The sequence below is a fragment of the Molothrus aeneus genome, chromosome 1 (assembly GCF_037042795.1).
Source record: "Molothrus aeneus isolate 106 chromosome 1, BPBGC_Maene_1.0, whole genome shotgun sequence".
In the NCBI taxonomy this organism is placed as follows: Eukaryota; Metazoa; Chordata; class Aves; order Passeriformes; family Icteridae; genus Molothrus; species Molothrus aeneus.
The window spans coordinates 28010840-28038647 of NC_089646.1; the positions used below are offsets into that span (position 1 = coordinate 28010840).

General features: G+C 37.8%; 1 protein-coding gene across 1 annotated transcript in view; it reads right to left on the reverse strand.

Moving 5' to 3' along the window:
- The window catches only part of VWDE (von Willebrand factor D and EGF domains), a 37598-nt gene extending 10734 nt beyond the window's left edge, over window positions 1-26864 (reverse strand). Inside the window, exons 1-20 of the mRNA XM_066564637.1 lie at window positions 26777-26864; window positions 21328-21512; window positions 19812-20043; window positions 17796-17861; window positions 16797-17056; window positions 15431-15520; window positions 14157-14301; window positions 13260-13474; window positions 12871-12944; window positions 10722-10995; window positions 10432-10640; window positions 8994-9976; window positions 7677-7813; window positions 4775-4930; window positions 4070-4174; window positions 3612-3726; window positions 2042-2292; window positions 1703-1922; window positions 1032-1169; window positions 331-393 (exon numbers count right to left, since the gene is read on the reverse strand). Coding sequence (XP_066420734.1) covers window positions 331-393; window positions 1032-1169; window positions 1703-1922; window positions 2042-2292; window positions 3612-3726; window positions 4070-4174; window positions 4775-4930; window positions 7677-7813; window positions 8994-9976; window positions 10432-10640; window positions 10722-10995; window positions 12871-12944; window positions 13260-13474; window positions 14157-14301; window positions 15431-15520; window positions 16797-17056; window positions 17796-17861; window positions 19812-20043; window positions 21328-21512; window positions 26777-26864 — 4006 coding nt within the window. The remainder of the gene's footprint in view (window positions 1-330; window positions 394-1031; window positions 1170-1702; window positions 1923-2041; window positions 2293-3611; window positions 3727-4069; window positions 4175-4774; window positions 4931-7676; window positions 7814-8993; window positions 9977-10431; window positions 10641-10721; window positions 10996-12870; window positions 12945-13259; window positions 13475-14156; window positions 14302-15430; window positions 15521-16796; window positions 17057-17795; window positions 17862-19811; window positions 20044-21327; window positions 21513-26776) is intronic.
- Between the last annotated feature and the right edge of the window lie 944 nt (window positions 26865-27808).

The following is a 27808-nucleotide window of genomic DNA, read 5'->3' on the forward strand; positions in this document are numbered from 1 at the left end:
GCCATAAACTTTTGTTTATCTCATATAACAGATGTCCCTATCCCCATGTTACCTATTTTATGTCAGTGGTTGGTCACTAAAACAAAAGGCAACTCTAAGAGTGTCATACATCGCACTGTTAATAAAATCACTTGACTGACCCTAGGGATTTGTTGATATTGACATTTCAGTCGCATTTTTCAGATCAGAATACAACCCCAGTAATTAATAAATTGTGTCAAACTGAAAAATAAAGTGAATAGCATAAAACTGACTAGAACCTTTACCTGCCAGCTATATTCTTATCAGCATGCAAATCAGAAATTCCATTTTCTTCAGGAAAAAAATTACCTTTATTCTCTCCAACTTCTCCCATGGAATCCTTCCATACAACATCAGTGTCATCAAAGCTTTCTGAAAAGATTTGAAGGCACATTAGCAGTGCACAGAAGTAGTGCCATTTTTTAAAATTTAAATAAAATACAAACAGAGTTAAAATTTCATTACACAAAAAAACCTCAAAATTCAGAAAGTAGATAAAATTTGAAAAACTTTAATAATAATATAAAAATTTAAAAGTTTTTTAGCAGAATATTTTAAAAATACAAGTTATTCAGAAATTGCATGTAAATAAATGTTTGGCAGCTGCCTTGGCTTGGGTAAACAGTTCTGTGTTAATCAAGCTAATAAAAATATATTTTCCAATAACTATTTTATTAATAATTTTTCAGATTATGAAAATAATGACAGAAAATGCCAAAATTTTCCACTCTGTTGTTCTACTCTGACGTAAAAGAATGAGGATGTGTTTTGTATCTGTGTTTTTCTATGCTAGATAGTGTTTTACAGCTGTGTTGACCCAGTACAGTCTAACATTGCCATCAGCAGAGACAGAGCCCTGCTTTGCTGACTATAGAAAAGAGTTCTAAGTTATTGCTAGAAACATGAAGCACTAGCACAATCTAGTTATTGCTAGAAACATGAAGCACAAAGATATTTTATCTGAATGACAGTAAGACAATACCATTCTTCTGAAAATCAAATAGTTTTACCATGACATGACTTCCCATCTCCTTGAAGATTGTTTGGGCATGGACCACAATAGTAAGAACCAAAAGTATTGAAACAAAATACTCCAGGGAAGCAAGGACTGGATGCACATTCATCTACATCCTCTTGACAATTTTTACCTGTATTGAAATACAGATTTAAATTTTCTTTATAATATTGTGTCACTAGACTTTGATGGTGCATATAAAAGCATGCAAGTGCTGAGAAAAAAAAAAGTGCAACCATTCATTTCAGTACATCTAATAAGAACAGCTGATAAGGCTTGCTATTCACATTTTTTCCTCTCATATCAAGTACTTTGCTTATTGTAGCATATGGAGAAGATGGGCTGTGGGGATTACATGTTTATCTGCAGGAGAAATCTCCTGTGTTTCCCTGTGTTGCCGAATTTACCTTTGCAGAGGGAAACAATGCAAATCAGCTTTCACAATGAACTAAAATAAACAACTATTATATTCATGCAAGAAAAATCTTTAAGTATATCATATATCTGTACCACAGGACCATAAAGTTTCTTCATAACACTACATAACTTACAACAGTAAGTTATTTACAGTGAAAAAATTAAAAAAAGAAAATTTTACACATAAAATTAAAAACTCCTATTTATCAGTAAACATAATAAATGCATGGAAATAAAGCAGCAATTTACCTTGAAGTTCATGTGGACATTCACAGTAATAGCTGTTTATTCCATCCACACATCTGCCAATACCACACTGGTTAAGTTTACAGTCATCAGTATTCACTTGACAGAGTTCACCTTCAAATCCAGCCACACACACACAAAGATATCTTCCACTTCCAGGTGGGAAATTAATGTTTGTCACACATGAGCCATTATTTAGGCAATCACATGATTTTACACTGACCTACAAGACATGCCCAATAAGACAGTTTTCTTTTTTTTTAATGAACTAGTAATGAGTTCTGAAAATAGATAACTTAGGTGTCTTATTATTAAGTGTCATTTTACTGTAATATCCATTACCTCTATTTCTACCTTGGTCGTTGCATTGCAGTCATCTGTCAAAGAAAATGTTAATTTGTGGACATTCATTGACACAGCTTTCCATGAAAGGAGACCTGATGGGGAAAGACTGGCACCTTCTGGACCAGAATCCAATGTGAAATGAATAGCAGAGCCCTCTGGATCTGAAGCCAAAAACTGATATAAAAAATCTTCTCCATAAAATGTCTGTAGCATACCCTGAAAAGTTTCAAGCACTGGAGGCTGGTTACCTGTAACAAAGGAGATATTTTCCTCCTCTAAGGAAAAGTTGCAATATACTAATAAAAATTAAAAGGAACATATCTTTCTACTAAAGAAATCCCACGTACTTATTCCTCTAAAAATTCTAATGTCATTTGAGTGGCACAGGAAAAACAGTTGATATTTTCAATGCTAGCCAGTGACTGCTGCCAGCAAGAATCCACCCACTGTGGCAAAAACCATGAAGGAAGAAGAAGGCGTAACCAGTCTCATCTGCTAAACTCTCTCATTTCTAACATCATCCTCCTTGCAGAAAGAGGTTGTGCTCCTTAGGTTTGGAGTGTTGCCTCTGGTTTTCATTCTTCTTTCATTTCTGACTTTGGCTGTATTGAATTCCAGTCCATAACATGGCTATAACATGGAAATCCCTTGACTCCCTGTCTGCTGGATGAGTTTAATTTCATTCCTTCCATTCACATCTCATCCTTTTAGAACAGTTATATCTACCTTGGCTTTCAGTACAAGTTTGAACTGGGACAAGATTCACCAAGACAGGCACCAGAAGTCCCATTCAGATAGGACCTTTCCTAATCAAGGCAGAGTCTTGAGTTCATGAGTCTTTCACTCATGAAGACACTGACAGGATGGTTGTATTTGTGAGATGATAGGCTGGGGGTGGCAGGACAGGCTGGATGGCTAGTATGAAAGCTCCAAGAAACATTCCATTTGGTGAAGGGATCAAGGTGATGAGTATATCCAAAGATTGATATCTGCACCAGAAGAGCTACAACTTCTATGTTGGAACTTTGTACTACAGAGAAGGAAAATGAAAAATTTAGACTTAAAGTTTTCCCCCTCATAGTATGGTTTCTAACTGGATTGGAGTACAGAAGCCTTAGATATACTTAGATTTAGGCCATGTATCTATGCCATCAATGTAAATGATGCCCAGATATTGTCTAATAAATATGACATGTCATTTAATTTAATTTGGGATCTCCACTTGTTTGTAATCAGAACAATTTGTTGAAAAATACCTGTTACACCTATATGGTGAAGACAAACATATATGGATGTAGCTGTGTTTAATATCAAGACTCCAAAGTACTAATTAGACTGAAAGTTCTTAGTCTTCATTAGTTATTTGTAATTGCTACAGCAGAAGAGTAAGGGAAAGTAAATTAAAATATTACATATATGGTCTGGAAACAACAATATAATTTTCAGAAACTAATAAAAATGCCAAAACACTTACCTAGTTAAACTTAAAACATCACTATTACCAAAAATTTAAAAACTTCACAGATTTTGACTATTTGGTATTAAAAAATAACTATTTAGAACTTACTTTCAACAACTGACCAAGTTAACTTTGATAAGTCAGGTCTGCACAGTAAGCAAGGGCTGGTTGGATTTGTGTCTCCTTCACCATAACAGAGTCCATCTATGTTGCATGTTTTCTCCTTTCAGAGAAATGAAAAGTGATTAATTAATGTTTTTGGTTATCAAACCGGTTATGAGTTTTTAAGTATCAAATAAAATCTAATCATTCTGCACTTCTATTAAACAATTAAGCTTGCTTTTGAACCTAAACAACTAATAGCAAGTTTGGTTGTACTTGATAATTATATGAAGAACTTTTGGTTTGATTTTTTACATTTAAAATTGCCTCATTCCAGCTTCTCTTTCCACGCATTGAAAATCCCTGCAGGAAAAAAGAACAGGTATGCTCTGCTAATTTTTTCAAATTTTTTTTCAGCCTAAAAAATTGCATATTTTCATAATAGAGAGTAGTGAAACACATACCTTTAATGTACATAACCCAGATTCTTGTGGTTCACATGTCTGACAGGCTCCATCATATAATATCATTGTTTTAGAGTTGCTATAAACAAATCCATCATTAGAAATCTGCAAGGTGAGCAGTAAAAATGGATTAACTGATACAGGTATTGATAAACCCACCTGGTTTGCTAGCATGAGCTTCCATTCATTAATAGATACCCACGTGCAGGTGTCTAAACCCTCACAAAAGTCATCAGAAATCTAATCAAATCTGCCAAGGAATCTAGGCAGATTTTGACCCAATAACATGTCAGTATGTAAGGTAAATTGAATTGTGTGTAGGCTCTATTGACCTTATTGACTCCATCTGTATGAGAGCTCAGGTATCTGTTCACAAGGGTTTGTACATGTGGCTGAGCTCAACTCAGTTCTACCAAAGATGGATCCAAGGTCATTTGAAATACTCTAGATAACTACTTGGCCTTTAACTTCTACTCTTGAATAATGTGTGTCTTTGCAGGCCCTAGCTGTATCTACCAGTCCCCTTGCAGGACAACACTGTCAAACAATACTTGACACTTAAGCTTAGGTGACAAGACTGAGACTCGAAGTTAAGCAAGTTGACTTCTCCCTTTAGTACCATTAAATAAAGGATAATATCTACATGATGTATTTTCATCCTAATAGGAACATTTGTAAGTGAATATTTGAAATTTCTGAGAGTACCTTTATTTGCCATCTGGCAATGGTTTTGTCATCAACCACATCCATGACATCAGACTGCTGGCCATCACTTGGTAACTGGCATTCAACAGTCCTGGCATTTTGGAAGGCAGCTGGAATAGTTAGAGGTTCTCCAGGAATCCATTGTCTATCACTATACTGAATGTTAAGACAGAAAATTTGTTTTTCACTGAAATACATCATGAAAACATTTTTACCAGAGAAAAACTCCCCATGTATTGCACAGTGTTTGAACCAGTCAAATGTGTCTGGATTAGAATACAGTGGCAAATATTACACGACAGTATTTGCACACACAGATTTTTACCTAATCCAGCTACTGTGGAGGAGCAGGCAGAGAAGTCTTTCCTGATGCATGGCCCTCTGGCACTGCATTGCCAAGGACGAACAGCCCTTCCAGGTGGAAGGGAACAGGAGGGTGAAGCAGTGGGTGATCCTCAAACACCCTGATCTGACGTGCAAGTGCCTCTGCTCCACTCCACCTCTGCTCCCATGCCAGGACAGGCTTTAGTCGAAGGAGCAGATGAGGGTTTTGGCAAGGCTCAGGAATCATTCTGGGTGCCAGGGAAATACTGGCAGTTGGCCATTTAGCCCTTGTACAAGCCAAGAGGTTGTTCAATGGAACAAGACACCATTGACTTTTCTTGACACCCACAGACTTTTCTACTAAACTGCTGTGAGGACGAAGCATCCAAGGATCCATCTTGAGAGCTCAAGATAACAGAATAAGGATGATAATACTATTTGACTGAAGCATTGATGTGGAAGTAGGGTTAAGCATATGGAAAATAAATAACATGAGATGGAACTAAGAATCCAGGCCAACTAAGAATCAAGAGAACAACAAGTAAAAAGGATTTTGAGCTTGAGTAGTTTTTACTGAGCTTTCATTTTTTTAGTTATTGAAACCAATCAAAAGATTTATTCAATCCAAATCTTCACATGAAGACATGAAGAGTCATCTGTGATAAATGCCTTGCCTTTTTTTTTTTTAAACAGAAAAAGGAACACTTTTGCTAAAAAGACGTGTGCGGCTTCTGTTCCAGCCACTCATTTTTTTCTTTCACCCTATACTCATTTAATAAATTAACAGCAAGGTAAGTATAAAGGCTAAATATTTCTAAATATGTAATTTTGAGTACATTTAGTACTGTAACCTTTGAAATGTGATACTGTCTACTTCTTCAGAAACCTTTTGTTACTAGCTGGAAACAAGTTCAAATAATTTTTTCAGAAACAGTTTAACCTCTCAAAAAAACAATTAAAAAGCCTTCAGATCTGTAAGCATTCCAGCTTATAAGGTTCATGGAAATTGGAGTTCAATGAAAAACAGAGGGAAATAAAACTGTATTTTTGTTTTGCAGAGATTAAACATACTCTCATCCTTTACCTTTAAATTCTCTATCTCTGTAATCATAGGTTCCTGGCCATTTCCTACCCAAATCTGTATCAAGTATCTAAACTGGGTAAGACAGCCCATGAACAATAGATTTGATGTAACATTTCAAAAGTGAAAATACTGAAAACAAAAAGAAATTCTAAATTCTGTCAACATGCCTCTTCTACAAAATTTTGATCATTTAAGTTCAATCTCAAAATATGTGCAGTTCTATACTGTTGCAAATTCACTGACATTTCCTTAAATTAACTATTTCTCCAGCCAGAAAAAATAAAAAACAGTACCCCAAACTTCCTTTCTTTTGTATTCTCAAGGAAAAAATTCACAGCTTTCTCCTTAACTGCAGCTAACAGCAGAAAAATGGCTCTTTTCAGTGAGAAGATCATCATTAAAAGTGACTAATTAGGAAGTTTTTGTGCTGGGAGCCAAATACAGCATCACCAAAACAGACTTCACAATATCTTGCCATGAGTTAAAACTGAGACATTTCAAACTGCGATAAGTGAACTCCCAATAATTGTCTTACTGGAAGCTTGGTCCAAAAGTCTTTTAATATAAGGGGAGCATAAAGCTACTCTCGACAGTCATTTCAAGCCAACTTGAGTGGATATATGTTGAGTTTAAGAAAAATCTATAGCCAGCATTGCCAAATCTGTCAAAATTATTTCAGCATCTGCTGGAAATAGCTAAGGAAAACTATTGTCTCAGGAACCCATGGAATGGTTCCCCTTTTGCCAGCTCTCACCCCTTCCATCATCACACCAATAAAATACAGTTTTACTTTTAGTTTTTTTCTCATATCTAACATGACATAAAAACTTGTATGCTGACCATTTATTCCAGGCTACAACTTGTAAATTCCTTATCTATTTACCTTGATATTTTTTTAAGAATGAGCAACAACAGTCTCTCCATACAAATTCCCCTTAAGTTTACAGTGAAACACCTTATAATCTCCTGTTCAAACCTGACATATATCATTAAATACCCATGGTATTCTACCTCTGGGAAATGGACAACGCATCAAAAATGCCTTTAGATTTTCTTAATAGATTTATTATGTTTATAAAAGGCTATTTCAAGCATTAGATTTGAGACAGAAATCTAGTAATGGCTTTAACCTTGCTGTCCTTTTTCAAAGAAGTGGTACTTCAATTCCTCTCCATAAGCACTTAAAAATACAACGATGTGCTGGTTGTTACTAATAGGGCTGCCCTTGCCCTCTTCTAATGGATAGTTGCCGTGTGCTGTTATCTCCCTCCCAGCTGCTGAACATTCCCATTATGTTTTGTATTTCTCTTATCATGGAGGAAATGGCAATCTTGCAAAGTCTTGAGTGTTTGCTGCAAAGTGCTGAGTGCCTTTGCTTTTAGCTTCCACTAAACCATTGGGTTGTGCCCATGTCAATGAATAATACGTTTGACACTTTGTCCCTTGTTCTCTAGGAAGTTTAAAATGTAATTGTCACTATTCAGGGAGACCTACTTGGAATTTGATGATTTCACATTTCAGGTTCAATGAGTCCCTGAAGCCATGTCCAAACACTCTCACAGATGTGCAGTCATACTGTCGGATATTGCAAAGCCCAGCATTCTCTAGCTCTGTAATTTCTGGAGCCTGGTCTTGGAAGCACAGATTAGACAATAAATGCTAGTATGAGAACTCATTCATATGCATTTACATTATGCAATATGTTTATTTTTCTGTCCAACCATGAAAATTATGTAAACAAGAAAATCTGGGACCAGCTGAAAGGAAGCATAAACAGAAAGACTTTATAATGTTACACTGAAATTTTAAACTTAAAGTTGGGCTTTTGTCTTCTCTCGGAATCTCAGTATTAGGAAGCAGAGAAATTTCAACTGGTAACAAATGCATGTGAATACATGTTTTGCTTTCTCAACAATGGTTCTTTACATCAGACTTCCAGAATAAAACTGAAATTAAACTAAGGCCTTAGAAATAGGAACTGGAAAGGAGACAGTTATGCAATAATTTATATAGGGATTATTTTTTATTAAAAACTAAAAAAAAAAAACCAACCAAAAAAATCTCAGATATAAGTTATTTCAGAAAATAAACTGACAGATCAGAACACCCAAAAACAGTTTTTATGAGGCAAAACCATCTTATTCCTCTTGAAGTCAAATATTTCTTATTATTCTATTCCCTCTTTCTCTATTTGCTCTTAAGTAAGTCATTAAAACAAAAACATGGTTGCAAACCAAAATATTTACAGGTTTTATAGAGCTTTGACTTCAGTAGTACTGTTCATATTTTTCCAGTGTAGTTGTTCAACTGAATTTTTAGTGAATATCTTACCTACTGAAAATGAAACAAACCCTGCCCAGCACTATTTGTTACAGCTCTTTTTTCTTCACTACCAATTCTGCTCCCATCCCATCTAACAGCTTACAGAGATGTAACATCACTGAAGACAAAAACATCCCACTGAGATTTAATAAGCAGGATCACATAAACTATAAAAAACTAGGGGAGTGATGAATGTGGCATATTTTCCCTGAAGGAGACAGCATGTGGAAACATTGACAGTCTCTTGGGGCTACACTCTGCATGGCAAAGTGACTTTTTTAATCTGACCTATTAGAAACTAAGCTCATGTTTTGGCCTTGGAAACAAGAAGGCTGAATGCAAAATAATTACAGCCGTAGTAAACTCTAACTAAACAATTGAGAACCCTTGCCCATGTGCAAAAGCAGAAGAGAAAGGGTGCAAAAAAAAATACATTTTGCACAAACACTGAGAACATTATTGAAGTAAATCTGATTTCCCCCCACTTACCAGACAGTATGCTGCAGTCATATGAGCCATAGCCTTGAAAACATGCACAGCCCCACTCTGTACATTCTCCATTCCCACTGCAGAGACTGGGACACTTCAAAGCAGTAAGCAGGCTCTCAACTGACTCTTCAAGCTCCTCTGGGCTGTAATTTATTTCTTCTAAAATTCTTTTCTCACATTCATTCTCCAGCAGAGCTAAGGAAGCTTCTGCCCAGCTGAGGTCATCTTTCAGCAGCAGATCTTTAAGGCACATATGGATGGCATCCCCTGTTCGGCGGCCAAGGAGGGCACCACAGGACCTTCCTATGCTGGAATTAGCTATTGCCTGCTGGCACAGGAACAGAGCACTAGATTCAGTAAGTCCTGAAGGTGTGGGCCAAGAAGGAAGGAGCTTTTCATCTGTGTCAGTGGCATGGTCCTCTGGGAAAAAATAACTATATCCCTCTAAATCTGTTTGGCTGAGACTTTGGAAGACAAATACTGGATGGTATTCATAATAATTTTGGCGCTTTCCTCTACTTGTAGCAGATTGAGCTTTGTGAAAATGACTGCTGAAATACTGAGAATTTCTCCTAATGTCTAAGCTTGAACTTCCCTCTCTTTCTGTACCAGTATTTCCCTCTGAGGTGGTAGAGAGACGTGAGTTTAATAGTGATGTTTTGTGAAGTTTGGTTTGATTATTCTGCCTCTGGAGAAGTGTAGATGAATCCATTTCATGTGTAGATGAACGTTTCTTTAAGCCCCTGACAAGATCAGCAGGACCAAGATACTCAGCAGTGACATCCAGTCCTGGTATCAAAGAAAGAAATCTACCATTTTCACTTTCTTTACAAGACAGAGGTTCTGACAGAGTAACTGTCTCCAGATTTTTTGCTGGTTGATATAATCCAGCATCTTCAAGTGTACAGTCACAGAAGAACATTTTTCTAGAAGATGTTAACAAAGCAGGTGTCTTGTCAAACAAGCTCTCCCCTGGTAAAATCCTAGTGAAGAAAGGAAAAGGTGAAACTGTATCATCTGAACTTTTTTCTTTGTGTTTCTAAAGTATAACTTTTTTTTTTCTTTGTTGTTTCATACTTCTACAGCATAAGTCTGCATCACACAGTTATATTTAAACACTAGTTAAAACACAAAACCTCAAGAGTAACTTATAAAAGAATTGAGATGAGTGGATACTTTCTGTATACCTTGGTGCTTTGTTCCAAACCTAATCAAACTAATCTTACATCATAGTGCTTAAATACTTTTTTGGCAATACAGTTTAAACTTTCTCTTAAATTAAATATGGAATGTAATTATGACATTCTAATATCAACTTAAAAACTTAAGGAGATTCTTTTTTTTATTATTTTGACATTTGACAAGTTTTTAAGAGTGTGAAGGAAAGGTAGAACCAAAAATGGTGGCATTTGATTTATCAACAGAAGCACTTTGTTACCTCCATTCCTTAATAAAAGAAAAAGGAACATTAGCATGGTTTGGGATTTCCATGCCACTTGCAGTGTGATAGTCATTCTCTGCATTTCCATCAAAGGTGCCACAGAGTCCCACTGTATGTCTGTAATCTGAACTGGGTGCCCTAAGCGTTAGGCTCATCCCCCATTCACTCACATCAGCACGAACAAAAGCTCCAGAAGAAAACAAAACCTAAAAAGAGATTGAAGATAGCCTCATGAGAAACTTGATTTTTCATTTTACCTATTCTGTAAGCAATTATTTACCACTTACTGTTACTTTTCTTCCTAGGTAGGATTCAGTGATTCTGACATTGCTTCCTCTTGTGTCTCTGTTTATTACAGATAAGTGAGGCTGTGATTCATGGAGCTGACCACTACACATGTCAAATGCAATTATATCACTTCCTTCCTTAGCAACAAAGCCACAGTTGCAGGATGCTGGGTAGTGAAGACTTCCACAGTCCCACTGGCGAACATGAACTTCAAAATCTCGAGATGTACTCTTATAGAGAACAAATGTTCCTGTTTTAAAATTGTCGTAGACTCTGGAATCAAAAGAATAGCACATGATATCACTTTGGTTGTGAAATAACAGTATCACTACATGTCAGCAACTCTATTTTCAAGAAGATTTCTATCATTTGGTGAACATTGATACTGAAACTCCTTTTCCCAAGTCAGAAAAAACACTACACCTCACAGAGCAAAACACAGCTTTATCCTGAGCAAATGCCATCATATCTTCCTCTGAGCAGCTCTAAATTGAAAAAAAAATCTTATTTTTACAGCAGAAAAGAAGGATTGTGAGTGGAATATACGTAGACAACGGCTGTGAATAGAAACATAAGCATGAAGCCACTGCTATTCTTTGATTCTAACAGTGCATATGGAGGGTACTTCTCAAGCTTTGTGTGTCTACAATGGTACACCTATGCAGCAACAGCAATAAGATGCCTAGCAGTGTGCATGTGGGGGCAGCTGCTGGAAACTGCACAAGTACCCTTGACAAAATGATTTCGAAAGTCACATCCTTTTAAAAAGGTCTGCTTTTATTAAGATGGAGATGGGGAGTGCTTATTCCCAATGATCATTTAAGATGAAAATCATAAATAGGCAACTTGCTTTTTTTCCTTAGGGTTAGCCATCTGTCCCCTGAAGCAAGGTTAAAATAGCCAATTTAATGATTCAGCAGCAAGGAAAAAAAAGGGAAAAAACCAGCAAGAAAACCCCCAAACTTTTGCTGTAAGTTTAATAGCCTCTTGGCTATAAGTGGCATTTGACAGTTGATTGCAGCCTGCCAATTTACTTTGTGTATAATGGGGCAGCAGACAAACTGCAGATGGCTGCACAACTGGGACTGCATTGGACTGTCCATAATTCAGTAGGTAATTTGTTTCCTCAGCTTGTAAAATAAAGTAGCCACATAATTTATCCCTCAAAAAGAAAGTTCTTTCTCTGCAGCATCATGCTTACAGACAGATCACATTGCAGTAAAACACTGCTTCATGAGAAAACTTGATCACAATGCATCCATTGTTACAATGCCCAGTTAAGACATCCCTTAAACTTCTACTGAAGGAGAAACTGCAAGATCAGGATAAGCCCATTGACTTTACTAGTAGTAGTAGTCAAAGTTCATGTGTGGGTTGAACATCCTTTTTTGGAGGCAACATATCCTCGTCTTCTCACCCTGCTGCTTGAAATGTGCTTCTGCTGAACAAGAACATAAAACTCCCAGGTGTGGAGCCCGTGTTTCTTCAGACATCCTTTGTGAATCAGTAATATCTTGTAAGAAAGAAGCACACCAAAACCAGCTGTGGCTATGAAAGCTGTTTTCACTTCAAAATCCTTTTTGGCCAGTGATGTGCAAGTGACAGAAGTCAATAAGTTGCTTTCAAAGCCACTAATAAACACAGCAAAATGCTACCCAGACAGCAGACAGCTTCTAGTAATTTGATCCTTACAAGGATTCTGATACTGACACACAGAAATAGGGAAACTATGCATTTATTTAGAAACATCTTTGCATTAAAAATTTTGTTTACTAAATCATTTTATCATGGTTCATATTTAATATATGAACTTTTCTATTTGCAGTCAACAGACTCCACAGCTACCACTCCTCTTGTCCATTTACTTCATTCTCTTGCCACAACCCCAAAAATTGCCTTTAGAAATGCAAATATTACAAACCTCATCATGACTGGCAAGATTTTACCAACTAAGGCACATTAATCCTTATTGTCAAAAAAAAATTGTCAACCACTCAGTGCAATTGCAGGAAACTACAGCTTACTTGTATCACACCACAGATTTAGAATAAATATAGAGATAATTAAAGAAATAAAACAAACTCCCCAAAACCCACCCAAAAATACTCCAAACACACTTAAATTTAAGAGCAGCATGCCAGTAATTACCTTCCATCAAAAGTAATTATATGAGGGTCAGTAAATGAGTAACAGTAGGCAGTGGGTAGATCCTTAACTGTAATCTTCAAAACAAAGGAAAAAAAAAAAAGTCAGGTTAGGAAATAAATGCACTCAGCTACATTATTTATGATAGTAGTTTACATTCCAGTAAGTATATTACATTATACTTTTAATCAATCTTAGTTGTTACTTCAATATTAAAATGTAAGACAAAAAATTCAAATGAGAACACAGCATTTCAAGGAAAAACAAAGCAACTAAAATCAACCACTTAAAAATTTTGGTGTGAATCAGCAAGTCACAACTGAAATAAAAGCTTCACTAGCACCAGCCACACTTCTGGACAGTTTACAGATCTTAACACAAAGATTTGCAACCTGTGTGCTTTCTGGAACATAGCCATTCCACAGGAAATTCTCACTGGATATGGGTGCAACTGCAATTCTGGTAATCCTGTCTCCATCCTGCATGAAGTCTGTCACAGCACTGAAATAAATTACAGCTTGACTACAGATTCCATCATTGCAGGATTTCTGGAGAAGATCCACATGACAAGAAGAAAGAGCCAAGTTTAGACCTAACTGCTCTTTACCTGTTTTAAAGAAAATACATCATTAGTGAGTACCTTCTCTAAAGAAGCCACATTCTCCATACTACATATGGAGATACTAATATAGATACTAACTTATTTACACACACTTTCATAAATTAAAATAATGATGCATTTTTCTTGGATTTGGTCATGCAAAAAACCTCCTCTCTACCTCTTCATATACACACCCAAGACAATGTTTTTGCATTCCCCAGTTCGATAGACAAATGGAAATCATGATAGGTTTGATAATGTGAAAAAAAGAATGGTTGTCTGCATAGGCAAAGCTCCTCCTGGTTCACAGGATTTGTGCTTGAGAAAATATTACAGAAAATGGCTATAAGAGTAAAAAATAATGACTTCATGACTGCATATATAATACTTGCAATGCAACACATAAACAAAATTACCTGAATTATAAACTTTACAAGTATTACAGAATTCTGTCTATTCAAGTTAAAGAATGTGGTCCTGATATCAGTGTCTACCAAAACACCTGCAAACTTCAACAAGTAATTTTTTCATATTTTTAGCAGCATACAGAGTCATACAGACTCTGAATACTTTAACATTTTAGAAAATATCTTACAGCTCTGAAGAAGGAAACCAGCACAGTATTTATAAAAATATTTTAAAATGTAATTAAATACACAAAACGTAACAAAATCAGAGTAATACTTACCTTCATCAACACTGTTTAATGTTAATGAGATTTTGCAGTCACTTTTTAGCTGGCTAAATTCAGGACAAGGAATAGGAATGGTACTTTCTATTGTCAGTCTGTATTCCTTCCCATCTTCTGATATATCATATGTTTCTGGATGTATCTAGCACAGAAGAAATTGTGCTTAAAATGCAATCTTTGTAAGTAAACTGCAGCACTGCTTCCTAATCAGCTAGGAGTGCTTATTTACATGGGCTGAGGAGCAGCAGCATATTGAGGTGAAGATGCAGACACAGCAGCCATAGTCTTGAAGAGGTGGGTAAAGGGGCAAGGATAAGGAAAAGGCAAGAAAAAGGGTTAGCTAGAAAGGAGGGAGTTAGCAAACCACATCTTCACCACAAAATGAGTAACCCTTGGAAGCCAAGATACAAACAGCTTTGTGTACTGTCAAAGTGGACAGTGGGTGGGAGGGTGGAAGGAAGTGGGAAGCTACCTAGAGTGGGAGGTAGGAAGTGGGAAGCTACCTAGAGGTAACAATTCCAAAAGAATTTGGAAGCACCATATTTCTCCTGGGATTCCTCTATACAAGCTCACAGTATGGATCACCAAAAATGGATAATCAGAAACTCAATTAGAGATAGTAACAGGGGCCTCAGCTTGGTAGGGTGGGTGGGGTCCTGAATGCAGCCTCACAGGGAAACAGAGAGAGCACATTGCCTCCTTGCAGGGTACACTGCAGAACTGCACCTCCATGAGAGAAATCTGGGCCCTGATCCTACAGGAACAGGCTCAGGCTAAGTCAGCAGGACTATACCCAATATGTAATTAATAACATGCAGTCTGTCCTTCTGGGACTGGAGTCCCATTCTTGGCCAGCAAATGGGTCCCTACAGCTCTATCTACAGCAGGAACTAAACTAGTTTGGTGCTTGGCCTCTGACCAGGCAGCACAGCACAGCCCACCTCCCAGGTACCCCTCTCCAAGCCCAGACCAGGCTGGCTCAGGCTGTGCCCCCGAACTTTATGAGCACAGCACCAGCCAGCTCCAGTGCTGGAAGCCAAGGCCTGCACTGTGTGTGCAAGGTGCCAACTCAGCCTTCCTGCACCTTGAGTACCTGGGAGCACAAAAACCACTGTGACTCTCTTGCTTTTGGACAAATTTAAGTCCACCTCAGCTGACAAGAGGCTCTATTAATTCACAGTTTATACATTTTAAGTGCCTTCTAGTCAGAGGGCTGACTGCTACAGCAATACTCAAAAATTCCTACCACATTATGTTTTGTACAAAGTTACCTTAATTCCAGCAAAAAATTCCTTGCTCTCAACTGAAGAGCTTTGTATATCTGGCTTCTCCATGAAAAAAGAAGAACTGCTACAGTAGACCTGTAGGGTAAAACCAGAATAAAAGAATATATTTTTGGTATGAAGTAGTCACATGAAGACAAAACTCGGACCATGGTCAGTTCAATGATTCATCATGGCCAGTCTTCTGATTGCACCACAAGGTACCAGTTGCCACTGGTAAAAGATAAATACTGCTAAAGAAAAAAAGAAGAAACAGACTGAGCACCCTAGGAGATTTTCCCGGCATATTCTACTAGTGGTGCAGAGATATCTAACGGCTGCACACAAACCATATTCAATGAATACCTTAAAAATCTTTTCTGGAGCATTTCTACAACCAATGATATCTATGAAAATGTATTTTACACTTGTTTCCATGTTATTCACTACTTTTTTTTGTATTTCATAGCTTTTGCTTTTTAATTTTATTTAGTGACCATCAGATTATATTTTTCCTGATGTTATAGACCTGGATAATGCTCTTCAAGATGAGGAATTCAGTATGACTTCACTCCACTGAACCAGTTTCATGCTACTAGACACTGTGCTTTTGCTTTGGTTTGGTGTTTGTTTTGGTATTTGTTTTTATTTTGCTGTATCCATTTTGAGATGTGTTGACCACACATGCAGTATTTCTGATCCTGAAAAAAAAAAGTGATGCATAGCAGCAGGAGATAGCTTATGACTGTGCCTCTCCTTTTAAGTGTAACCAAGCCAACACTGTCAGGCAAGTCTTCACAAAGTCCACAAATGATTTTTGGGGAATAAAAATTGCTATTCCTGCCCATAAGCCATCCAGGCAGCCTGACTTTGTCTTGAACATAAATATGCATACCAACCATGTTTTGGTTTTTTTTTTTATTTTCTCCAGCCAAAATTAACCTGTATTTTGGTGTATATATAGGTAAAAGATGTACTGATTTTCCAATGCTCAGGCTTCTCAAAGTTACCATGAGACCCTAAGTCTTCATTCTCATACAATGGAAGGTAAGGCATCACACTGCTTTTGATGGCAGAGATTAAAACATAAATCCTAGAAACAAACCCACATCCAGAGAAAAATATACATCTAATGAATCAACCACACAGCTTTTCACAACCTCTGGCTCTTACAGCCTCTCACTGAGATGGAGTTGTATCCAAAAACTCTCTTAATTTACATTATTTGAATAAAAATCTTTCCTGGAGGGACACTGCACTGTATTGAAACAATCAGTCTCAAAACCTCAGAGGTAGTGGTAGTTTTATTTCTGTTAGTGTCTGTTGAGCCATATTTACAAATACACAAAGAAATCATAATAATGTTTTAACATACTCTGTCTCCAAGTCTGACATTTATCCCATCAAGTTCTAGAAGTGAGAAGGTATGAACTGCTGATTCATGTGTAAGTTCTTCTTTGACACCTTCAGGAGAAAGCCTTGACCAAGTGACAATGAATCCAACAGAGCTGTTAGCAAAAGGAATGCCAAAGGTACACCTTAGGTAGATGCTGCCTTTGATCATCTCTGCTACAACTTCAGGAACAGATGGAAGTGGTGGTGGCACAGATGGAGATGATGTGGGAGCCAGGTTACCTAGTCAAACAGAAGTGTGGTCTGTGCTTTTTATTCTGCACAAAATCAGTATTGGAAACAATGACATCGACATATTTTTTGTTAAATAATGTACTAGTAATATTTAACTTTTTTGTATGTGGAAATGCTACATAATTTCTTAAGAGAATCAAAGAAAAATGTGTATTTTCCTGCTAATAATTATTCAATGGAGAAAAAACTCTCTATGAGCTTTTGATTATATTCTAGATAACAGGAAGAAAAAGAAGGAAAAAACCCCCATCCAAATAAACCTAAACTAAAAACATAAATAAGAGAATAAAATGCAACTAATTATTTTACCAGGCAGGAGAGAGCAACATGTAAAGGAATGTGCCTTACAGAAGAATAATTTCACTATTTATGAAGAAAGTGGAGGAAAGAAAAAGAAAAAAGGAGAAAGAAAAAGGCTATTTAGAAAGGAACAGAATAAGCAACAATATGATTTGTAGATTCCTCTTATATTTTACTCCTGAACAATCATTCACCATCACTACAGTTACTTTTTGACATTTTGATACCTACTCAAAATATTCTGAGAAAGAACTTTTGTAATCCAAGTTTGTCTGAAATTACCTCCAAACTGCTCATTTTGCCACAAACCAAGCAATACTGTTGATAACATGAACACATTTTTATTCAAGTCAGAATATCACTAAATGCTGACATTATTGGGTCCCAGATGCACAGAAAACCTGGAAAATCAAAACAAAATACTCACTGCTACAGATGCCTTCAATTTCCATTCCCTCGGGATCACAGGTTTGTGGCCTTGCATCTGAAACAACTATAAAGTGTTTTTACATTTTATATTCACACACATACAGAGTATGAACAGCAGTGCTCTTAGATTATACACCAAATGTCACAAAACACCAATTGAAGTGCAAAAATTCAGAATAGAAGCAATCTTGTAATCTGATCCATGAACAGCTAGGACAGCAGTGAGCACAATGTCTTGTGCTGGAAATCATCTAGGAGGAAGGGTACAGAACATTCTACCACCTCTACAACCTTCACTGCTGATGTGCTCAGCCAATACTTACACACGCTGCTAGTGAACAAAAAGAAATTATACTATTCTCTTAAATATATATTTTGCCTCCCAAATTCATATCTGAACACTTATTCTTTACCTGTAACCCTGGAAAGCAAAATTCAGTGCAGACCTGCTTTGAAAAAAATCATCTTTTCTACAGAAGCCTAAGAAAAACTGCTTGTGCCCTGCTATTGCTTTGTATTTTGAATGCTACAGAAAAATAAGTGGAACTTCACTTAAACATGAAAATGCCAGTTAGTCACTGTACCCAAACTACATCAGAAGGGTGGCAGCAATACTGGAAATCCCATTCACCAAAAAGACTAAAGAGCAGACTTTGCTGTTCCACCTTCAGTGGTATAATGTTTGAATTCCTTAGCATGTAGAGGACAGATAGAAAATTTGCATTAGGTATTTAGAGCTGTCAAGTTAAAGAAAAAACACTGTCCACATGGTAACCTAGATACAAAAAGCAGTACAACAGTACAATGTACATCACATGACAACATCATCTTAAATATGTGCATTTAGATTCAAAATGTGTTTCAGATTTACAGTGTTCAGTAGAGGCAAGTCAGAGTTATGCTTTTTGCCTGCTTTGTTTTGAGGTAGTAAAAATTTGCTAGCTTGCTGTCTAGCTGTGGTTTTGTATATCTTCTTTCCTCATCATGTACCAGGATTCAAAGTAAATGCAAGTCCTAGTGTGCAAGAATTCATTCTTTCAGGCACATGCTTGCTCAGCCCTTGGGGAATGTCTTAACAATTGGATCTAAATGTATGATGATGGGCCAACAAGGCACCAGAAAGCCCACTGATAGATTTGCTACTAAGCTTTTGAAAGTAGTCAGTAACAGAGAACATGACTCCAAGCAATACAGCATACGATGCATGAAAATCCTGCTAGTATTTTCATAATGGCGCGTTATATGAGCTAATAAGAATTTCCTACTACACAAATTTGTCACTGTTTCACAGTATTTATAACTCTAAGGATTTCACCCTGGCTTGCTTATCTGAAAAATCTGTCATGAATAATGAAATGCTGAAGTTTTGAGCTGCCAACACCAACATACTTTTGCAGCACAAGCGTCCAAGACAGTAGGAGACATTGCAAAGGGTCTCCTTTCTCACAGAACTAATACAATGCATATCAGTAGAGCATTTCTGTGCTGAATTTTCTTCTAGCAACAACACATATACATCCCAGAAAGATGATAAGAATTACAACAAGAAAAATATTCCTTACAGTGCTAAATAATAATTGATATAAATACAGTTTGCTCAAGTTCTTAAGACAAAATTTATTCTGATACAAAATTCTACGCATGTTCAGTAATGGCTATTTGGACAGTCTGAGTGCCATGAATTACAATGAATTTTGGCACACTGAATTTTGATTTCTAGATGTGTCTTATAACCCCACCTCATTATATGGAAAATTTCAATTCTTAAGTTTCTGGTCTTTGAAAATTAGTCAAATGCTACATGTAAGTTAAAGAGGGGTGAAGTGAACCCACCTCACCATTTCAGATAATTTCTCCTATCATATCAATATTAAAAGCAAGGATTGCAAGAAATTTTAGCATAACTATTTCCTGACATTTCCACTCCACCAAATATCAGACAGATATAAATCAGAAAAACACTTGCTCACATAAACACACACACTTAGCTGAGTTAGAGCATGTATTTTCTCACCTTCTGCACAATACCCCATGCACCCTTGGGTGGGCTGCAGAAAGTAAACAAAGAAATCCCCGCAGTTCCTGACCCTGACGGGGATTCGGAAGAGACAGCAGTCTTTGGAAGTGCTGAAGAAAAACTGCCACGTAGCACAAGCTGTTAACTGCTTCATCTCACCAGGTCGAGGCATGGATTCTGACTCCCTCAGAGACAGCCAGACAGGGGCCTGAGTCCCACAGTGATGCATCTTCAGCACCAGAGAAAAACATCAGGAAATGGTTAATGCTGTGCTTTAATTAGAGGTACATAGGTAATTAATCTCTGGCAGGAGCTTTTAGCAAAGTTTAGCCAGTATAACAGAGGGATTGCTGACTTTCCTCCTCAAGGCTGAATACAAATGCACACAAAAGAGACTTAAGTCCTTTACTGAACCTAGTGAATTTGTGTTTGTATTCTAAAGACAGGCTATAATTTTGTGTGTGAAGAACTTACCAGGAAGCCATATCTGAGTGCTTTGCTCAGAAGAGCTCACAGTTGTGTTATGTCTTAGTGAGCTACTTTGCACCATTACCCTACAGTAAGTGACTGTGGGATGCTATCAGAGCACAGCAAATGCAGTGCAGAGCAGGAGTACACTGAGTATCAACTAAAGGTGTTAAAGTTTTATCTGCCCTTTGCTATCAACTGAAGGCTCAACTAACCTCTCGGATTTCTTTTAAGAGATGTGGGGAGCTGATCCATTAGTATGTTTGAACTGTTTTGTATTCATTTAAAAGCACTTAATTGATGGGATTTTAGCTTATTTTTTAAGAGACTGTGACAAGGAAATTTCAATTCAGTAGAAAAATCAAGGCTACAATATTCTAATGACATTTTTAGGTTCTTTGAGGAAGGAACTGTTTTAAAAAGGGGAAACTAAAAAGATGTATCTCCTTAGAATACAACAAAGCTCCAAAATAAAGCTACAAATAAGCTCTGAAATAAAGAACTAGTCATCTGAAGTATTAAATATTTCAAGCAACTCTTGAGTCTTTGGAGGCTTGCAGATGACAAGGCAACTAATATTCAATTAGCTCTGTTAGTTCAAGTCACTTTAGGAGTAATCTCTTTTCTGTGACATGATGACTTTAAAAGCTCCACAATTACTGGGTTCATGTGGCTGCAAGCCTTTATACTGCTCTCACAGGGCCTTCCTGACACACTGACCATCACACAGTTCCATTTACAACATGATTGCCCTATGCTGCTACTGAGAAAATTTCTTTAGCACTGAGTGGAAATTACAGTTTTTGAGTGCTCTAAAAGGTATTTGATTTATCATCCTCTGCTATTGCCCATTCAGTGTAAAATTTTCAATGCTTAGATTTAATTTTCCAGTTAACACATTTTAATATAATCAAGTATTTAGAGAAGATAGGAACTTAGTATTGCTCCAGACCGCATAATCATACTCTTTTTTTTATACCTATCATACTGAAAAAATCTTCACCAAAATATCTATTTCTCAGAATGAAACTATTTGTAACAATACCTCCACACACTTGGTTGGCATCTCAGCAGGCTTATCAAAAATCAGGAAGCGATACCATCCTGGAGTCAGGGAATGGTCACAGATTAAATCCTGAATAGCTGATTGCTGGAGGTGGGATGAATCAAAATGCACACTTCGGTAAGGGCTCTGCAGGATCTGATGTCCACCAGGAGAGCATTCTAGAACTGTGGAGCAAGAGCATTTAGAGTATCAAGATGGAATGCCTAACAAGTATTTTAGAAAAGATGTTAAGCATTTTTAAAGGAAAATAAGGATATGTTGCAATATTATGCAAAACTAAATTTATGAAAGAATATATTGAAGTTCTAGTAACAACAACTTTGCATGTTAGCATTCTTGAAATTTAACAGAATTCATTATGTCATAATTTTCCTTCTTTTAGTGGACAATAAATGCAGTAATAACCACATAGGCATTTACCCTAGATGCAAAACCAGTGGGAAGGAATATGTTTATACATTCTACCTGGATTCTTATTTTCTAGTTTTAATTATATTTATGAAACCTGAATACAAATGAAGTGTCAGATATATGAGAATACAAAACTTACCTCAGTAGGAGTAAGGTTTATCCAAAGGTGTTTTCATAATAGATTACCATTTCACAGAACTCCTCTGCATGAAATTAACAATTCCCTCAAATGGATGAGAGATAGCTGGATAGTTGCATGCAGTTTGCATGTATACATGCAGAACATAGCAAAAGTGTGTGTTAAAATGGGTAGATACTTGATTAGACATTTTAAGTAAATTTGCGTTAATGACATACTAAATTATAATAAAGAAACACAACTGCCAAACATATTTTTTGACATCTAAGTGACCTTGTGGCCTCGAAAACATCTCTCAAATTTTCTCATAGATAAAATGAAGGATCAGAATCTGAAGCAGTCTTTATCAGAGTTGTTTTTATTTGGTTGGTTTGGTTGGTTTTGGGGTTTTTTTGTTTTGTTTTTGGTTTTTGGGGTTTTTTAACATAAACTCGTTTAGAAATAAAGCAGAATGTCAGAATTTCTGAGTCTGATCTGGCATGTGAGTTGACTTCTGTCGAAAACAGTGGCAAAAAAGTTCTGGCTAATGGCATATTTACATACAACATACTGAATAGTCATTCTTGTTCAGGAATGTGCTTGGAAAGTGAAAGAATGGAAAAATAAAGTAAGAGATCATTTATATATAAGTGACACTAAAAGTATACCTATCTATTTAACTTGCTTTTAAAATGGATATCAATTGATGCTAACTGTGAACAGAAATTTGGGTTATACTGAATGATACAGGGAAGGTTAATTTTAGCCTTCATTATGCATTGAATTTAAAGATGCAGCTGTAAGCAAAGCTGTCAAATGTTACATTTTGAATATGAATGCTCTGATCTCCAGCTTTTGGTCCCAGGTGTGTCTGTATTTGTTGTATACTTTGCATGGTATAATTGTGTTACTGATTAGAAACAGTTTAATAATATAAGATAGTTTACTATCTTCCACATTCTTCATGTTGTTCTAGATAACCACAATTATAAAACAGTTTCAAAATCAGGTAATTCCCCACCTTTAAATGGAGAAGATGCCCTAGTGAAGGAACACACTTTATCTCTCTCAGCACAGGCACAGTATGAGAATCCTACAGTCTTTCAAAGACTAAAGATTTAATCTGATACAGCTTTAGGCTACCCAGGCAGGTAACAATAGCTTTATCTTCTATCCTCTAAGGGTAGCTGGAAGTCAGAGTGATTGACTGTGCCACCACTGTGTTTCTGAGTTTCTTGTAGTAGCCTGTGGGCTATTCATGTCCATACAATTTGACCTTACAGGGAACTTACCCTTCACTGGAATTTAGAGAAAAGCCCTTGAAGAATCACAGGTCAGTCATGTGTGTTATTGAAATGTTTTCCAAGCAAGCTACAGCACAAGCAGTTTACGAGCCATGATGAAAGTTTCTTCCTGTTCTCTATTTTTCACTGAAATTCTCCCTTTCATACAGCACCCTCATTATTTTCTTTCCTGTAACTGAATCACTCCTGAAACAATTAATATCTGTTACTTTCTCCATTAATATATCAGGCTAGACATGAGACAAGTCTATTTTCTTTTCCTCCACAGTTTAATTAGATCATCATTTGATAGATCTTTAAAACAGCTGACTGTAGTCACTTGTAATAGGGTTATAAATCCTACTAAAGATCAAATTATAAGTTTCTTATTATTATGCATATCACTTTAAAAGGCCATCCAGCTCTTTATGAATATAGTGTATCCCTTTTTCCTTTTGAGAAGTATGCTAATATTTTTATTGTCGTTGTTTGGAAATCTTATGTTGTGTAACACTGGGTGATTTTTTTTTCTTTTTTCTTTTTCTTTCTGAAAAACTACTAAAAATAACTGTCATCATCAATAACACAAATAAAAACAACTTTTCTGCACACCTGAGTGTAACTAAAGTGCTGTCTTAACTTCAGCAACAGCAAAAACAACAAAATTATCATGTTTATGGACAGACACACAAAAAATTAATGTTGTGTTCTCTGCGAAAACGTTACCCCTGCAGAACAGATCTGCTCCAACCAGAAGCATTTAAGAGGGAGTTGGCTAAATTTTCCATTGAAATAATGATTTCCTTATTCAGGATGCCTTAAATAAAAACAGATTTTGATATAAGATTCTTTCAAATATTATTCTCAGAATGATGAATAGTGACTTTGCTGAAATGCTCCAGAAAAGCTTTGCCTCTAACACCCAGCAATTTTATAGACTCATAGAGCAGTTTGGGCTTAGAGGGACTTTAAAGACTATATAGTTCTAACTTCCATGACACAAGCAGGGACATGTTTCACTGGACCAGGTTGCTCAGAGCTCCATTCAAGCTGACCTTGAATGTTTCCATGGATGGGGCAGCCACAGTCTCTCTGGGCAACCTGTTCCAGTGCCTCACCACCCTCACAGCAAAGAATGTTTTTCTAATATCTAATTTAACCTACTCTCTTTCAGTTTGAAATCACCACCACTTGCCCTGTCACTACAGGCCCTTGTAAATAATGTTTCTCCATTTTTCTTGTAGGCTTCCTGATGATTCAAATCTGACAAAATTATAAGGATATGAAAAGAGGTTCTGATAGCTTTGAAGTGCTAAGGAAGGTTACCTACCTTCCTAAGGGCAGGCTTACCCACAGTTCTGTCCAGGATGTGAGGAACATTAAATTAGGGGAAGATTTCTGTGCTACTGGTGTGGCTTGACTTCATCACAAAAAATCCTAACATGTTTTGACACAAACTAGAAAACTCATGTAAGTTTTAACAAAATTTAGCATTTGATCATGATTGTTCTTGACAAAAACCTTTCCATATACATGGGAATATTATTTTTAGTTATTTATTGACCTTTAAATGTATTAGTGATTTAATAACTTTCATTTTAAATATTTGCTATAGAATAGTGAAAATTCAATTATAAAATATACAAATGAATACTTGAGAAATAAGACCATGATATCCAGTCTCCTTTGTAGACTGTGTACTTGTGTTTTCACTTAAACTAGAGGAGATACACACAAAAGGTTATCAATAGATTATTAGGAGAGACTTGTTTCTAGAAAGTTGTAACTCTCCCATTCTGTTTGGTGGTCAAGATACTACAGTCTACATTGTCCAGACTACACTGTCTGCTGAAAAAAAGCAGACCATCCTGGGAAAACACACAGCTAATTCCCTAGCATTTGAGTTTACTTTATTTTATCATATTCTGTGCTTCTTTCCACAAACACCTTATATATATACTGCTCATGGATCTCTACCTTCAGTTTGTCTTTCTGCACAGCAGGAAGAATTTGATTCCATATTTGCTTTTTCCTGACTGTCTTCAGGATTAGTGCAGTGATCTTTGCTTTGATCCATCCCAGACTTCCCTGGTCTTGATGGATACTGAGAAATGTGAACCTAAACTGCAACATCTTAAAACACATGTGCTAGAGGATGAGCCTTTTGGGAGAGATACAGATGCAATCTCTGCAAACATGTTGAGGTTTCTACCATGGCTGCTGTAACCTGAGTCACATAATACCTCTGAACACCTTAACCAAAAGTCAAAGAGGTTCCTGAAGTCAACACAGGAGCTCATTTGCCACAAAGAGATATGAAGTGGTTCCTGATGACTATCTCTGAGGCACTGGGGTGGAAAATGAGTTCCACAAAGGAAGGGCTTTTCAACTTCCTGTTCACATCTCTGTTCCATCCATGTGCAAAGAGGGGTCAATGATTTTCCACCTGTCCAGAATGTTTCCAACCCAATGGAACAGAAAGGAACTGAGGACTACTGGGTACAAACTGGAGTAGAGAAGAGAAAAGGAGCCACAGCAAAGTACAAACAGGCAAGGGCAGAGTGGCAACAGTGGCAATCCAGTCCCTTAGGTACAAATAGCTTTTAAGTGTATAAGTCCTGCTGCCCAAAGGCTGAGGCCTGGCAAATGACCCCTGATAAACTAACAGTGTCTTCAGTAAGTGCCCACCGTGGGTGGGAATGTGCTTTTTATTGCATCTACTGACTGCAAAGGATACAGAATACCAAAATCCCAAGGCAGAAATTAGAGCTATGACTGAATTTAACAAAAGTATTTGTGGATCTAAACTCTTCCAAAATAATAAAATAGAAAAAAAAGTTCACTTTTTGGAAGAAGTTATCCTGGAACAACTTTTTAGAGTGATACTTTTAAAGGAGAACATAGAAATTACTGTAACTACCTAAAAAATGTCATTTTCTTTGATGAGACCTATAAAAGAACATGAGAAAAAATGTTGTAGCAATGACAGTATTGCAATCCCATGGAATAGGAACATGGTGATTCCTATGCATGGACCAATGAAGAAAATCGAATCAACATGCACAAATTAATACATCTTTACAAATAACCACATTAGACTGGTGTTAAAACACTTTTCAGCCACGTCTGTTCGCACCCCACGAGATGCTTTGCAAAGGTAGTAAATAATCGCCTAACTTTTATGAAACTGTAACATACATGTTTATCAAACGTTTTCTAGTAGCTCTCATTGCAATACGTTATTGCATCTACACTTGATGCAGATTTTCTATCCGAAACTTGAAGCTATCCACACACGGGTTTAGCAGAGGTCCCAGGTGAGGATGTGCCAAGGCACTGCCTGTGCTCTAACACTGCAGAGAGCGATGGAGACCCAGCACCTTGGCTCCTGGAGTTCCCCTGGGCAGGTTTTCCCCGCAAGTGCGCAGTGACAAGGGCAGTTCCTATTGCGGCAGGTACAGGGTTCAGCCTGTTCCAGTGGCGCCTGTGGGCACGCAGCCCCGCGCCGGGCGGTGCGGGGCCGGGGGGAACCCGGCGCTGGCCCCGCCGCAGGAGCCGCCCGCGCCCGCCCCTCCGGCGCGCTCACCTGCCCTTCCCGGTGCCCGGGCTCCCTTACCTCTCCGGCGGGCTCCGGCCACCGCCAGCCAGCCCAGCACGGCCGCGCCGAGCCAGAGGCGCGGGGCTGCGGGCGCGGCCCCCGGCATGGCCCCGCCGCTCCGCTCCGCTCCGCTCCCGGCCCGCCCGCAGCTCCCGGTGCCTCTGGCCTCTCCCCGCGCCCACCCTGCTCCTCCACGCAGCCCCTCCCTCGGGGGCCTCGGCCCGCCCCCGGCCCGACCCAGCCCGGCCCGGCCCGGCCCAGCCCCACCGGGGTCGCTGAGGGGGTGTCCGTGCCCCGGCCCGGCCCGGCCCGGCCGAGCGTGTGTCCGTGTCCCGTCCCGGCTCTGGGGCTGCCTCAGCCCGGGGCCTGTGGTATCCCCTGCCCCGGGCTCCCTGTGGGGACTTTCTGCATGAAAACAAGCCAAACAGTCCTTGGTTCTTGTCGGGGGCTCTGTGAAGGTGCTTGTCCGTATCCCGAAGAGGTCCAAACAGACCCGAAGTAGGTTGGCATCGTGAGCAATGTCCTGTTCCCCTCCAACCCAGAATTGTATTTATTTTCTGATGTACAGTAAAATGCTGAAGAGCTGGTTTCAAATTGGAGCTTCGATAGACCACCAAGAGTCTTTTATATTTCTTTAACCTTTACTATATTGAATCTTCATTACCATTAATGCAGACTGAATTTAGCAATTATTTAACAGTTCCAAGAGCCCAAGCTTCAAGACTTGCTAAGAGATGCTCCTCTTCAGAGATGTCTGTCAGAGGACAAAGAGCAGGACAAATCTCAGCATTTAAGATTTGTCACTGCTGGTATTTTCCACAGTAGGCCTGAGGTTGTGCAGTCATTGAACTACTTTGCACACACCAAGCAGTACAGCAGTACACAGAAATGTTTCACAATCTCTGTAGCATATGTAGGCCTAAGTCTCAAAAATAAAAGTTGCTGACAACTAAAACACACCTTACTGCCTTCCACTGAACATCTGCCAGGCTACAATGGTCAGCAAAGGCTGCTTCCATGTTGTACTGACCTGGATGGCTCTTTGCAGAG